The following is a 17,042-nucleotide window of genomic DNA, read 5'->3' as shown; positions in this document are numbered from 1 at the left end:
AAAAGAATGTGGAATTGTAAACACGGGAGATTCTAACACAGATGGATTTCATTGGATCTGTTGGTTTAAAGACGGTGATAAGAAATATAGTTTTGATTCATACGCACAACCTCCTCTTGTAGAGCTCATTGATTATTTAAAAAGTCCAGTCTTTTACAACAGTGAAAGAGTTCAGTTTGGTGACACTTCTTATTGTGGTCACTTGTGTCTTTACGTCTTGAAAAAATTGCAGGAAGGGGATGACTTTCAAAGCGTTGTCAACACACTTTGGTGAAAAAAAAGTCGTGTCTATATAAAATGATTGACAAATTTGGTAGGACTGAATTGGGAAGGTATTTTTATGATCCTTCTTCATCAATAGCTGTAACAGGTGATCTCTATGTCAGAACAGATGGAAACAGCACCATCACTGCAGATTTGGATTACAACTCTCATAAAATCATCAACTTGGGTGAACCCACTAACGCACACGATGCTGCTACAAAAAATTACGTGGATACACATCCTTCAGGAGGAACTGGCACCGTGATTGGAGCTGCCGATTTGGATTTAAATTTCCACAAAGCCATCAATTTGAACGAACCGACCAAACTTCATGACGCTGCTACAAAAAATTATGTAGACGTCAGCTCAAGTCTGTGTGTTAAAACAGACGGATCCAGTACGATCACGGGAATCATCGACAAGAACTCTCACAAACAAATTAATGTGAGCGAGCCTACCAATTTAAAAGACGCTGCAACAAAAGGGTATGTAGACACCAAAGTCTCTTACAATACTATTTCTTACGTAGACATTAACATGACAGCTCATAAACTAACTAATTTAGCTGAACCTACATCAGCTTCAGATTCAGCTACGAAAAATTACGTAGACACGCATGCTTCAGGTGGAACGACTGTAGGTACAACAGATTTGGATTTGAATTCGCACAAATTAATCAACGTGCTTGATCCAACCAGCGCACAGGATGGAGCGACAAAAAATTATGTTGACTTGTTGTTGCAAAAATCGAGTTTGACCAGCGTCGTTCCAAGCTCTAGCTTTACCAGTTTAGGCTTAAAGTCTCAGACGGTAGCAGCATTAACCACTTCTCCTGTGTTTGCGTTTTCCGGAAAATCAGGAGTGCTGAGAAGGCTGTGGCTGGCTTTATACAGCACCTCTGGCACAAATATTCCTGGTCAAGTTTTTATTCGAATCTTTACAGACGGAGAAATCAATGTGGGGAATTATGCAGAAACAACGGAAGGAATTGGAGTGGACGCTACCGGTCTTGCTACCGATTTGCTTTTTTCACCACTGGGAGGACCCTATTACGCCAACTCTTTGCAGGGATGCAACATGTTTAACACCACTTCCTTGGGAGGATACTTGACGTTGGACATGCCTTTCAGAAACGACGTATCCATTCAACTGGTGAACAAAAATTCCACAGCCATCACGTATTGGATTCAACCGTTCATTTCCACTCTTGCTTCCATTCCTGCCTCCATCCCTCTTTTCAAACTTTACTGCAAATCGTTCCGATATTTGAACACCACTTACGGCAGCGAATACGTTTTGATGAACACCAACGGGAAAGGAAACGGTGTCTTTCTCAAATACATCAGAGTGCACATCATCGGCGCTTCTGGAAACTGGTGGGAATCACGAGTCAGAATGTACGACGGAAATTTGCCTCCAGGTAACGGAACCGTTCTCACTCCTTGGACTCCTTACAACACCAACAATTACACCTACTTTCCTGGTTACGACGGTGACAGCACATGCTTCTTTTCATCCTCTGGACTGGAAGATTTTTACTTTTCGTCGTGGAACGGATCAAATCTGACTTCATTCAACAACAAATCGACTGGACTGTTGTATCAATCCACTTCATCCATTGGATCGACCACCACCATTTCTTTTTACAGAAATTTTGGAGAAGCAGATTCTATGCCTACTGTCGCAGCTGGTAGAAGACTCGTCGTCACGCTCAACTCTGGTGATGCACAAGTCGGACAATCTGGAAGCTTTTACCTTCTTCTCGGACAAGTCTATTATTACGCCTAATGGACGCAGGCATTCTTTACATGTACGGAATAAAATGATGTATAAAAGAAATAATTTTTTGTAATAAAAATGGAAACTAATGTATATAAAAAATTTTTTCATTATGATCGAAAGACGTGTAATAAATCATTTCTTTTTTTCGACAAGTATTTGAAGCACCCTCCCTCAAAAGTAGGAGCTAGATATGAAATATTTGCTCAAAAAGACATCACACTGAATAAACTGAGTCATCAGAAAATAACTTTTATGTTTGGAATAAAACTTAAAAGCGGATTAGCTTTAGTGAATTTGAGGGAAAGCCTAAAATCAAAACTGGATTATTTCGGCCTCAGCATGATGATATCAGAGTCGGTGGATAATGTGATCATGGAGATTATTAATAACAGCAAGTCAGATGTCATTATTAAAAAAGGGGAAAGTTTATGCTTTGTCAATTTCATTAATGAGTAAAAAAAAAATTTTTTTTTTCGTTTAATATAAAATGGAATACAATTACGATGCTAAATCTAACGCTAGAGCGCATGGATTCAATGAATCTAAAATTTATCCAGTTCTTCCAACAGCTCCTGCAGATGAAGGACATAGTTACCGTCTTCAGAAAATAAGTGAAATCCAAAAAGAGATGGACAACGAGAGGAAAAAGAGAGCACATATGAGCAAAAAGTACCATCGCGCTTACAGAGTCATTTCTTTTGTAGACACTACGTTGCAAGCAGGTGGTGTTGCGCTTGGAGTTGTTGGAATTGGAACTTTGAACACCTTCGCTGCTGCTCCTGTTGCGATTGCGTGTGAAGGTGTGGCTATTGGCATGGGGTTTTTATCCATTGTAGGAGGACAAGTTAACAAAAAACTAGCATTAAAAGCGGAGAAGCATGAAAAGATCAAAGTGTTGGCAGAGTCGAAATTGAACACCATCAACAGTCACATTTCAAAGTCTTTAGTAGACAACGTTGTGAGCGATTCAGAGTATGAATTGATTTTAGACGAGCTTCAAAAGTTTAAGAGCTTGATGAAAGAAATAAGAACTAAAACAAAAATCAACATTGACGAGATAACCAAAGAGTCGTTGATCCAAAAAGGAAGAGAAGATGCGATAAAAGCGTTCAATAATATGTTTAAGAAAAATTAGATTTTTCAACGGATTCGCAAGCGAATCTAAGAAATCGTAGATTTCCACAGATTCAAAGAATCTAAGAAAAACTAATTTAAAAAACACAGGCTTGTCTGGGTTTAAGTTTTTTTCTTGTGTTTTAAAAAATGTCCTTTTTTAAAATACTAGACCCTAACAAGAGAGATGAAATTGTGAGAGAATTTGTTGAAAGAAGAAAAAGAATATATCAAGATAGTTTGAATGAAAATATTTATGATGCTAATCTTCAGACTGATTTGAGCAAGCTTTACAAGCCTCTGATTGAAAGCAATGAAAAGATGATCAAGAGCATCGAAGAAAGACGCAATGAAAAAGCACCTCCTAGTTTTGATGAGACAAATCATTTAGGAGACATTTCATCCGTCTATTTAAATAGGTATAATACGCGTTTCGTAAACGATGTTAAAAGAAATTTCGAAATTAGTAAAATTAGTAATAAATTGTACTTTGGAAAAATGGAGGTGGAGGTAGATGGAAATGATATCGTTGTTGGAGGAGAAAAGTATGAAGGAACAAAAGGTCTTTGGGAGCTTATGACAGAATCTGAAGCTCCAAACAAATTATGGAGCGACGTTAACGATGAAGATTTGGAAAACTATTCAAAAATTATTTTCAACAGTGGTGCTATTTATTCGGAATCAAATCCAAACAAGCCAAAAGCCTCCAGAAGCGAAAAATACCGACAAATTATAAAACCGCTTTGGGATAAATTTAAAAGCGAATCTAAAGTCAAAAAAGGTAATGGCGTGATTATACTTCCGAGCGATCCTAACGCATTAGTTCATAATTTTACATTGAGCGTAGCTGCATGGCATGCTGGGAATAAAGAGTCGAGAAATGTAGCTGTTTCCATTTGCGATGAGTTGTTGAGACAGAATAGGATTAATAAAGACGAGTACAAGGCTATGATCGCGTATATCGATATGAAATTAAAAAAATCTATGGAAATAAAAATGATCGTTTATAGAAATAGATATGTTAAGAAGCATATTGTGGGTGGAAGTGGGATAATTGACACGCTTAAGAATTTCTTGAGAAGAGCAGCAGCTTCAAGCGCTTCAAGAGCAGCATCTACTTTGGCTAATAAAATTGCGAAATCCGAACTGGGAAGAGAAGCAATCATGGCTACTAAATCTGCAGGAAAAGAGCTAGCTTCTACAGCCATTTCTACTGCTAGAGATGTAGCTATTGATAAAGGTAAAAAGAACATTGAGAAATTGTATTCCAAGACTGGAACTCCAAAGCCTCATGAAGCTGCAAAGAATGATCTCAGTCTTAAAAGCAAAGAAATTATTTCAAGCATTGTTAATAGAAAATCAACTCCAAGCGTACCAGTTATAGATGATTATTCTATGTTCGGATCAGGATTGTCAAAGAACAACGCGATTAGAATACAAGACCTGGTAAAAAAGGGAAATGGGCTTTTGATTGCATGAGGATCTAAAATTTTTTTCTTTGATGTATAAAAATGGCAAATTCCGATGTTTTAAATTTTACAGAAGAGATTATTGTTGATGAAGAAATTGAGAGATTTGAGTTTCATGAATATGAACCAGTGAATAAGAATCTAAACGTGGATGGAGAAATAAGAATAAATATTGAGCAGCAAGTTTTGTTCACGCTTCCATCTGAAGCATACCTTTTGGTTGAAGGAAGACTTTTAAAAGCGGATGGAACTTCCTACGCTGATGCAGACGTCGTTGCTTTAGCCAACAACGGTATCATGCACATGTTCAGCCAGATTTCTTATCAGTTGTCAAATCAAGAGGTTGAGACCATTTATGATCCTGGACATGCTACCACCATGATTGGATACCTCAAATATCCAGTAGAGTTCCAAATTTCAGAGGGTATGAACCAGCTGTGGCAAAGAGACGTAACAGCTTTAGCAGATCTTGTTAACAACACTGGATTTAAGCAAAAACAAAATTATATCATTACACAGCCTGAGGAAAAAGGAATGTTTTCGTTCTGCATTCCTTTAAAGCACATTTTTGGATTTTGCGACGATTACGATAAAGTACTTTATGGATTTAAGCATACACTTGCTCTTGTGAGAAAGAGCGATAGTGACGCTATTTTTAGAACAGCTGCAACAGCTGCAGGAAAAGTGGATTTGACTAAATTGTCTTTATTTATGCCACATGTCACGCCATCTGTCGCGAGTAGTAACAATCTCTACAAAATCATTGAATCAAAAGTAGATGTACCATTTTCGTTCAGATCTAGACAATGTGATACCATAGCTGTTCCTGTATCAAACAACTTTAGTTGGAGGTTAAGTGCAAGATCTGCTAGTGAAAGACCGAGGTATGTCGTTGTTGGATTTCAAACCAATAAATCTGGAAGCCAAGAATTAAATCCTTCAGTCTTTGATCACTGCGACTTGAAAAACATATATGTCACCTTAAACAGTGAAAGGTATCCTGCTGTTGATTACAATTTAGACTTTAATAACAACAAATACTCGAGAGCTTATAGAGACGCATGCAAGTTTGACAATAGACTTTATGGAGTTAACGAAATTATATCTCAACCCAATTTGACTGCCTTAAATTATAGATACATTTGTCCTCTTTTTGTTTTTGATGTAAGCAAGCAGGCTGAGAGGTTAAAAACTTCAGTGATAGACGTGCAAATAAAAGCTACATTCAATGCAAACGTTCCTGCAAACACTCAAGCCTTTGCCGTCCTCATTTCCGATAAATTGCTTAGGCTTAAATCAGATGGAAGCAGAATGAATATTGTTTATTAGGTGCAGAGCATCCACATGAATTCTTCGAATTTATTGATGTTCTTCAAAATAATATTTTTTTAAATAAAAAATGAGATATACGAAAAAGGATTTGAAAAAATTACTGAAAGAAAACGGAATTTCCAAAACGTCAAACAATAAAATGTCGCTCATGATGCTTGCGGTTGAAAACAACTTGATTGATAAAAACGAATGGATTAAAGACGTGAAGGAAGATCGACCTGTGGGTAGACCGAAAAAAGGTTAAATCGGTTACAAGAAGAATAAAATGAAACAGTTTTTTCCGTTTTTTCTAGAATGTAGCATAAAAGAGACTGACGCAAATAAAAAAAGACATCTTGAGCTTCTTGCATTTGGAAAAACAGGTGTTTTTCGTGAATCTGTTTACGTCACTGAAAACGGAGATTTTAATATTCCAAAAGAGTACAGTGATGAAGAGAGAGATAGGCTTTACCGACTTGTATGGAGTGGTGAGACAGAATTTTCACGAATGGAAAAGAAAATCAAAGAGCATCTCAGTACTTGGAAAGGTCTTCCTAAAGAAGAGAAGCTAAGAATGATTGACAAGTATGTGCTTGGTTTAGATTGTGATTTCGATGAGAAGAAAAAGATTTCTGGAAATCTGAAAAGTGCAATTTTAAATCATTCACTCGGTTCTAAAGACATTGTGTATGAAAACTTTAAAATACTTCATACCCATGGAAATTCTTTGAATTTTTAAGATTCTTCAGATGTCAGAAATGAAAAAATCGAATTTGAGTTAAATAAAAATCTCTCATAATAAAAAGATGCCTTACACAAGAAAGGTTTTGAAAAATTTGCTAAAAGAAAATGGTGTTTCCAAAACGTCTGACAATAAAATGTCGCTCATGATGCTTGCGGTTGAGAACGATTTGATTAGTAAAGATGCAATTTTGGAAAACTCGAAAGAGGTGAGACCTGTTGGAAGACCTAGAAAAAATGAGAAAAAAGAAAAGAAACCTCTTGATCCTAAATATGCCAGACTTGGTTTAATTAGAAATAATCCTTTAGGTTTGAGAATAACTCATGTTGATACTGGTGAGGTGGTAAAATACAAGTCTGTTTATGAATCGAAGAAAAAGACGGGACATGGCTGGCAGTACTTTGTGAGACGAAATGGAAAAGTAGTGGATGGATATAAATATGAGATTTTTTAAATTCTTTTATATATTGAATTTAAAAAATTGAAAAAGATATAAATAAAAAAATCTTACTATATAAAAATGAGTTACAGACAGAATAAGATAATAGAACGAATGAATACAATGAGTGAAAGGAGTAAGGCTCCAACCTATGAAGAACTGGATAGTATTGAAAGAGAAATGTTAGAATTAAAAAGAGAAGATGAATTAACTGAGGATATGCTTGAAATGTTTGAAGATTTAAGAGATACTTATGAATATAATTTAAGGAATAATTGTTATGAAAGCGATGATGATGAAGAAGATGAATACATCGAAGAGGAAGTTGAAGAGGAAGTCGAAGAGGAAGTCGAAGATGAAGAAATCATTCTAGAAGATGAGGAAGAGAAAAGAAATAGATTAAAGATTGAAGCATTGTGTGAAGGTTTTCATAAGGATAAACATAGAGCGTGCGCTTCTGCTGCTTGAACATTTTTAGCGTGAGAAGTTTTTAAATTTAATATTGAATTTAAAAATTGAAGAATGATATAAATAAAAATCTTGCTATATAAAAATGGACAACAAAACGGTGAAAGAATTAAAAGAAATTGCTAAAGGGCAGAAAATAAAAGGGTATTATAAAATGAGAAAGGAGGATCTTATAAGGGCTTTGCAGCCTGCTGCTCCTACTCGTAGACTAACGACTGAGGCAAGACCGTTGCCTGTTAATGAAAGACCTACCGTGGTTAGGTTTGTTCAACCTGCTGTAAAAGTTTCTGTAAAACCGACAAAAGTTTCAATAAAGCCGACAAAAGTAAGGTTTGTTGTTGGTTCTGAAAGACCTGTACCTGCTCCTCGTCCTGCGGTTCAAAGACCTGTTCCAGCTCCAAGACCAATGTCCAGCGACTTGATTTCATTCGAACCTTCTACTCTCTTGCAAAATCAGGTGACAAGAGATGAAGCCTCTATTCTTAACACACCGGTTATCGATTCATCAAACGTTATTACGCCTAGACCTGTTCCAGCACCAAGACCTTTATTTTCAAGTCTGACGAAAGTTGCAAAAAGTGTGGCGACCTATGTTAAAACTAAGTTTAATGATATTAAAGATTGGATAGAACCCTACGTTCCTGAAGTAGTCAAGAAGAAGGTAAGCGAATCAGTGGAACAAATCGATGAAAAGATAAAGTCTATCAAATCACTTGTATTAAAAACAGTGTATAAGCAGCCTGTGTCAAAGCCTTATAAAATAAAATTCAAGTTGACTGAACATTCGGCAGAGAATGCTGTGAGACAATTTTCTTACACACCTTCTTCTCAATACCAAGACATTGCATCCTTTTTTAATTTGGTGAGAGAGTCTGCCATTCAAACCATGGAAGGAGAAAGAAACACCAGAGTAAGAATTGTTTTGGTGTGTGAAATGAAATCTGTAAGCATCATGACTGGTGAAGAAGTGAGTCGAGAAGCAACCTTTTCATTAAGATCAGAGATTATTCTAGCAGCTACAGATGTAAGAACACTCATGGGTGAGATGGAAGAGAAAGTCTTGGAAAGTAGTGTTAAATACAATGCGTTAGGATCTAATTGCATCCTATCAAGGATTTTAAGAATGGACATTAACTTTACTGATTACGAACCTCTCAGCGGTTCTTCCTATATTGAGCTGTCTAAAGAGCTGAAAGACAAAAATGCTATTATCAACATGAAAAACGAGGACAATCAATGCTTTAAATGGTCGGTCACTCGAGCGTTGAATCTGAAGAATTATCATAACGAAAGAATTGATGAAGACTTGGTTCTAAAATCTGAAGAGCTCGATTGGGATGGAGTGGAGTTTCCTGTCAAGCTTAATAAAATCGGCAAGTTTGAAGTGAATAACCCAACTATCAGCATTAACGTCTTTGGGTATGAAAATAAAAAACCTTACCCTTTGCGAATATCTGAATTTACAGATCGAAAGCACTGTGTTGATTTGTTGTTTATTTCAAACGAAGACACAGAACATTACTGTTTCATTAAAAGTTTGAGTCGGTTTGCTGGTTCCTCAGCATCGAAACATCAACACAAGAGATATTTTTGCAGAAATTGCTTGCAAGAATATGACCAGGAAGAAAAGCTTCAACAACATCAACCTTATTGTTATGATAACACATCAGTAAGAATTGAACTTCCTAAAGAAGGAACAACCGTTCAGTTTAAAAACTATAACAAGTATATGAGGGTTCCGTACGTCGTATATGCTGACTTTGAAAGTTTCATCAAACCTATCGATGACAACACTGAGTATAATAATAAAGAGTCATACACTAAACAATATCAAAAGCATGTTCCAAGCTCCTTCTGCTATTACATCAAATGCTTTGACGAAAGTCTTTACAAAGGAGAACCAGTCATGTACACAGCAGAAAGCGATGAGGATGATGTGGCTCAAAAATTTATAACCATGATTGAAGCTGATCTTATAAAGATTTTCGATAAGATTGATTTAATAAAAAAGAAAGTGATGACTGATAAGGATGAAAAGAATTTTGATGCTGCAACTCTATGTCACATTTGCAAAGATCTTAACGGTGATAAAGTCTTAGACCATTGCCATTTGACCGGAAAGTATCGAGGAGCCTCGCATAACAAATGTAACTTGGATTATAAAATTCCAAAATTCATTCCCATTATTTTCCATAATTTGTCTGGCTATGACAGTCATTTGTTCATAAAAAAATTAGGTGGAAAATTAAAATGCATACCATACAATGAAGAAAAATACATCAGCTTCTCTAAGCAAATCAAAGTAAGAGACTTTATCAATAAGAAAGGTAAACGTCGTGAAGTATGGAAAGAGATAAGGTTTATTGACAGCATCAGATTCATGGCTGGTAGATTAGAAAATCTAGCTAAAAATCTAACCGACGATCAATGCAGAAACGTTGCTCAATATTACTCTGGAAAGCAGTTTGATTTATTAAGAAAAAAAGGTGTTTACCCTTACGAATGGATGAACTCGATTGAAAAGTTTTCCGAAACGAAATTACCTCCTATTGAGGCATTCCATTCCAAACTGAATTATGAGGAAATAAGCACCGAAGACTATGCACATGCTCAAAACGTTTGGAAGGTATTTGAATGTGAAACGTTTAAAGATTATCACGAGCTGTACAACATGTCTGACGTCTTGATACTTGCAGATGTCTTTGAAAATTTCAGAGACACTTGCTTGAAACATTACAGGCTTGATCCTGCTTGGTATTACACCTCACCCGGTTTGGCTTGGGACGCTATGCTAAAGATAACTAAAATTAAATTGGAATTGTTAACCGATATTGATATGCTTCTCATGGTTCAAAGAGGGTTACGTGGTGGAAAATGCATGATCTCCAAACGTCATGCAACTGCTAATAACAAATACATGGGTGATTCCTACGATCCTTCAAAACCATCTACATTCATTCAGTATTTAGACGCTAACAATCTTTATGGCTGGGCTATGTGCAAACCTCTTCCTGTTAGAGGATTCAGATGCATGACTGATGACGAACTTTTAAATTGGAAATCCATGCCTTGCATTCTCGAAGTGGATTTAGAATATCCTACTCACCTTCACGATTTACATAACGATTACCCTTTAGCTCCTGAAAGACTAACCATTGGAAAAGTGGATAAGCTCGTTCCTAATTTAAACAACAAAGAAAAATATGTTATTCACCATGAAAGCCTAAAACTTTATGAACGGTTAGGACTTGTCATCACCAAAATTCATCGTGGTATCACCTTTGAAGAAGAGTCTTTTATGAAAAAGTATATTTACCTCAACACCGAATTAAGAGCAAAAGCTGAAAACGAGTTTGAAAAAGAATTCTTTAAACTCATGAACAACTCCGTGTTTGGAAAAACCATGGAGAATATTCTAAAGCATGTTGATATTAGGCTTGTCACCACTAGAAAAGAAGTCTTACAATTATCCAAAAAACCTAATTATGATCGGTACACCATTTTTGATGAAAACTTAACCGCGGTTCATATGAAAAGAACAAATGTCTTTTACAACAAACCCGTTTACTTGGGAATGAGCATCCTCGATTTGAGCAAAACTCTCATGCTTCAGCATCATTACGACTACATCAAGCCTAAATACGGAGATCGCGCTAAATTACTCATGACTGACACTGACTCGCTCATTTACGAAATCAAAACAGATGATTTTTATCAAGACATTACCGCAGACGTGAAGAGTAAATTTGACACGAGCGACTTTCCTAAAGATCATCCTGCCATTCAAAACTTTGGATTTGACGTTGGGTTTAAAAATAAAAAGGTTATCGGTATGTTCAAAGATGAAACCGGTGGAAAGCAAATCACGCAGTTTGTTGGACTGAGACCTAAACTCTACTCCTATGAGGTCTTTAATGAAAAAAAAGAACACAAAAAATGCAAAGGGGTTAAAAATAAAGTTGTTGAAAAACACATCACTCATCAAGACTATTACGACTGCTTAATGAACAAGACAGAAAAGCTTGCAACCATGAACGTTATACGATCCCATGATCATGACGTATACACCGAAGAAATCAACAAGGTCGCACTCAGCGCTAACGACGACAAAAGAATTATCTTAGATGACGGAATTCACACCTTGGCCATCGGACACTACAAACTAAAACCTTGTTTTAATTTTATGGACTATGATAAACTATTCAGCTCTGAACCAAAAAAAAAATTAATGCAAAGACATAATCACTTACTACTAACAATCTATCACAGAAGAAAAAAACAACATCTTGAATTCCTTAAGTATAGCAAAGGTATCAATGGCTTGGAATCGGTAGAAATATGTAAATTAAAAAATGACAAGATATTATTATATATACACATGCAATAATATCAATCACTACAAACTAAAACCTTAAGTATAGGAAAGGTATCAATGGCTCAGAATCGGTAGAAATATGTAAATTAAAAAATGACAAGATATTATTATATATACACATGCAATAATATCAATCACTACAAACTAAAACCTTAAGTATAGGAAAGGTATCAATGGCTTGGAATCGGCATGTCTTAGTAGTGTGATGTCATTTAATAAGTTAAATGCTCTACCCAAATTAAATAAAATTGACGATAAAAAAAAAATTATATAAATTTGGAAAATGGATTATCTAATTATATAATTAAATTATTAATCTTTTAATTAAAAAAAAAGCAAAACATGTTGAATAAAAAGGGATCAGAATTGTATGTAGTATTTTGTATAGTAATTTACTTTTGATTTTGATTTTTTATTGAAATTACACATTAGGGTTTTAATCTGGTGTTATTATGAAAGTGTCATTGTAATTATTAATTTAAACAGACAAGACGTCTGTGTTTGTGACTTGTTCAGTGGTGGCGGATTGAAGTTTTATTGATTTTTTTTTTCCTTTTTCTTTTCACCTCTATTTAATCTTGGTATTTCTTCATGCAGATGCAGTAAGAAAAAACTTTCCCGCAGCGACGATTTGTCAGCTGGAAAAGATCCTCTCAAAATGGCTGTCAGGTTCAATTGACAGGGACGGCCTAAAAATAATTCGCGAGGAGAGGCGTAAAAGTTTGGAAAGTTCTGTGGAAGACGTTTAATTTTTCTTTTTTATAATAAATAAATATATCAAATGTAATGAAATATTTGTTTTTAATTAATTGTATTTTATTTCAAACAAATTGACAAAATAAATTTTCAGAAAGAAATTAAGTTGTTATCTTCTGTATTACAAATTTGTTAGGCATGGAAGTGACAGTTGTAAGCTCATGTTGCCAAATAAACATGTGGCGTGAGTATACAAATTCTAATATAGTGACAGGAATAGCCAATATTAGGCTTGTATAGGCCAGTAGTAGCCTATATTTGGCCGTGACTTGGGACATTAATGGCAAATGCACGTAGGAGTATTTGACGATTTTAGCTGGCCAAAATTGGAATTATTAAAAGTGGCCGTACCCACTTAATTACCTACCCTTATTATCTCTCGATAATGGTCGCTTAATGAGCAGTTAATGGTTTGGTTATAAAAGTAGTAATTGGAACTACACAGTCTAGTTAAATATCCGATCTATAACTGCGTGGTTCATTTTATTTACGAGCGATTTTAGTGGTGTTTATTGAAGCTGTGTACAAGTTTTACAGTGTTATATCATGGATGAATCTATGACAGGTATGTACATTATTTACTCTTACTACCGTTTTGAAATATTAATTACCACAAAAGTTATGAACCATGAAACTTAGCATTTTTTTAACGAATTTTAAAGTAAATTTTGACTTTAAAAGTGAAAAAGTTGTAGTGCGCATTGAAACCCTCTTAGTTTTTTTCGTTTTTCTATGAGTTTATACCACTAGCTATTTAAAAATCTTAATTTCAACTGCCTGTTGATGCCATCTAAATTTTAATCATGTTCTAAGCACATCAAGGTCGAAGATGAATTTTTCAACTTAATTTTTTTTTCTAGATGGGTCATCAGGAATGCAAACAATCTCTCGTTTGGATTTCTACAACAGTATTCAGCAGCAGGAGGCTCCAAATTTCAATGAAAAAATGGACTTAACTGATCAAAATTTGTTATCAAGAAATCAATATACCGAAGAACTAAAAACAGTATACAAGCGAAAATTGTCGAGGTTGAAAGCTATTTTTAGAAAAATGTGGTCGTCTTCATCCAGAACTCATGAAATATTTATTAAGAAGCATGGCCCTTGGTTGCAAGGGAGTTTCCAAATACCGGGTACCCCATCCACTCCATCATCAGCAGGACGACCAAGAAAAAGTTTTCTCGATTCTAGTGAACGTTCAAAGAGGAGAAAAATAGAACAGCTCAGGAAAGATGTGGAACCAGAAGCTATTGTTTTTGCAGCTGAAACTTGTTTGACAACAAGTGGCAAAAGAAGTGCTGCAACCGTCCTCAAAGATCTTAAAACATCTCCCAAACGAGCGGGAAAGTATAAAAAAGCCTATCGCAGCAGTCTTGAACCTACAAAAAAATCATTGACACCGTTAGAGGCTCTTTTAATATTTACTGACGCAGGCCTAACAAAATTTCAATATGAAATCGTACGTACAAGTGACAAGAAGCAATGGCCCTACTACAGTATTTTGGTCGAAGAAAAAAAAACATGCTATCTTGATCCTGATTCGTTCACAGTCACAGAAAGTTTAGCTGAAGTAGACTTACAAAGTCTGTTAAACCATACTGCCGAAAGATTGGTCTTGTATTTAGAAGAAGTTATCAAGACTCAAACGGAAAGTGGGCGTAAACATATGAAATTATCTACGAAATAGGGTTGTGATGGCTCCCAGCAGACACAGTTTAATCAAAAGTTTGAGGATGACTCTTATTCTGATGCCAGTTTATTTCAATGCCCAATGGTTCCATTACAGCTAACTTGTGGAGTAAATAAAAAGGTTATCTGGCAAAACCCTACACCATCGTCTCCAAGGTTTTGCAGGCCAATTCGAATTAGGTTCATAAAAGAAACTGCTGATGTAATAGCTGAAGAAATTGCTTACATGGAAAACAAAATTGCAGGCTTGAAACCAACTCAACTTCAAGACATAGCAGTAGAACATGTGATGATGTTAACTATGAATGACGGAAAAGTCTGTAACGCAGCAACCACCACTAAATCGACCATGCGATGTTATATTTGTGGAGCAACATCGAGACAATTTAATGATTTGGACAGAACATGTGTTGACAATCAAAGCAGCTACAAAGTTGGACTATCCATTCTGCATGCTAGAATACGGTGTTTTGAAAGTCTCCTTCACCTATCATATAAATTGCCTGTAAAAAAATGGCAGAAAAGGCTGAAGGAAGATGAGAAGAGACTCATCTCAGATAGGAAAAAGGAAATCAAGATGAATTCAAGAGCAAAATGGGCATTCTTGTCGACATACCTAAGGTTGGATTTGGGAAAACCAATAACGGCAACACAAGCAGGAGATTCTTCAACGACCCGGAAACATCTGCAGATATCACTGGAGTAGACTTCCGTTTAATTTCCAGAATAAAAATTATCCTAGAAGTAATTTCCAGTGGCCACAAGATTGATGTAGAAAAGTTCAGACAGTATACTTTGGATACTGCAAAACTTTATATTGAACTATACCCCTGGTGTCCAATGACTCCAACTCTGCATAAAGTTTTAGTACATGGTCCTGATATAGTAGAGAATGCGCTTTTGCCAATTAGACAATTGTCGGAAGAGGCTGCCGAAGCCAGAAACAAACATTTCCGGGAGTACAGACTTAGCTATGCTAGAAAATTTTCTAGAAAAGATTGTAACCAAGATATCATCAATAGGTTATTGTTAACATCCGACCCTCTGTTGTCCAGCATTGGGAAAAAGAAACACAAACTTACAAAGCCTTTTTCAAAAGAAGCTGTGGAATTGCTTCTTCCTGGAGAAGTCCAAGATTCCGACACTGAAAACAACGAAAATGAAGAATATTCTGACAATGACGAAGTGGAATCTAATTAAATATCAAAATATAGTTTGTTATTTACCATAATAAAGTTTGAAAAACAATATATCTTTTATTTCCTCAATTCCTATTGAATAGAATAAAATGTAATCCTAAAAGTACCCATCTTTCCCCTATATTGAACGCCACTGGCTTGGATTTGTACAAAAAACATTTAATTTACAATTTCTTGTCATATGGTAAAGTTTTCAGCTGTTAAAATGAGAGAAATAGTTTTGGCCAGCTAAAATCGTCAAATACTCCTACGTGCAATGTTGAGCCATGATTAGCCGATCAAAACCAATCTTGGCCCAATATTGGAGCAATGATTCTGCCGACAATATGCCGATATTTGGCCGGTAATGGCCCAATTTGCACTCCCCATTATTAGCCCAATATTGGTAGCCAATATTTGCCCAATATTGGCAGCCTGTATTGGCCCAATATTGGCCCAATGAAATTGTGCTGGCTGGGTTTTTATGTATTTAACTTAACTTATCCACACGAAATAAAGCCAGTTTATGGTCTGCTTGAGCATCTGCTGCAGAGGAACGTTTCGATCCGAAAAAGTGCCGCTTTATCAGACTTCTTGGGAGCAATTACTTAAAAGTTGTACAAAAGAACTAAAAACAATTACTTTTTTTAATTGTAGTAGAAAAAATTCATTAAGTTTTGTAGTTATTTTTTGCTTTTTATTTAAATCTTAAGCATTATTACTTTGAAATAATATTAATAAGACTATAGACATACAAGCCAAAGATCCCACAGATACAGTTATGGAATCGAATGACTCTTTATTCGTATGCGCAATTACTAAACTCATGCTTTTTATCAAAATTCATATTTGAGATGATTTGACGGAAGTACGAACCGCGCAGTCCTTAAAATGCAGAATTTGAAAAAAAAAAAGGTTTACAACGCAGTCCTCGCTAAAGTAAGCTTTCTCAACATTTGTGTTGTAAAAAATGCAACATTTAATGTTGCGTTAAATTACGCAACATTTAATGTTGAAAATTGTCAAAACTAATGTTTGGGAGTCAAATGCCAAAATTGAATGTTGCGCGGTAATCAACAGTTTTGTTGCGCTTTCGCAACATCTGTTATCTGTGTGTGGTGCTAAACAAGACAAGAGAGAAGTCTATCCTACCACATTAACATCATCAGAAAACAGACATTTCAGTTCTGGTTGGTTTGAAAAAAATCATCCTAATGGGGAAAAAGTTAATCGTCAATGGTTGTTATACAGTGCATCAAAAAATTCTTTGTTTTGCTTTCCATGTATCCTTTTTTCAAACATAAAAAGGTTTTTCAGAATGGAAACAACTAAACCCTCGATTCCCTGAACACGTGAATAGCTGTGAACATAGAAAGTGTTTCACTTCATGAAATGGAAAAAAATCTGAGAGGGGGAAGATCTTTAGACAAAGACATTCAAAATGCCATCCAAACTG

General features: G+C 35.6%; 1 protein-coding gene across 1 annotated transcript in view; it reads left to right on the top strand.

Annotated features, from left to right (window-relative positions):
• The window catches only part of LOC149884767 (uncharacterized), a 30,839-nt gene extending 14,641 nt beyond the window's left edge, over window positions 1-16,198 (top strand). Inside the window, exon 3 of the mRNA XM_090096753.1 lies at window positions 16,065-16,198. Coding sequence (XP_089952879.1) covers window positions 16,065-16,198 — 134 coding nt within the window. The remainder of the gene's footprint in view (window positions 1-16,064) is intronic.
• Window positions 16,199-17,042: the final 844 nt, after the last annotated feature.

The sequence above is a fragment of the Hydra viridissima genome, unplaced genomic scaffold (assembly GCF_058129835.1).
Source record: "Hydra viridissima isolate aposymbiotic clone 2 unplaced genomic scaffold, HvirCarnegie_v1 scaffold_8, whole genome shotgun sequence".
Classification (NCBI taxonomy): Eukaryota; Metazoa; Cnidaria; class Hydrozoa; order Anthoathecata; family Hydridae; genus Hydra; species Hydra viridissima.
This window is presented reverse-complemented; position numbering and strand designations above follow the sequence as displayed.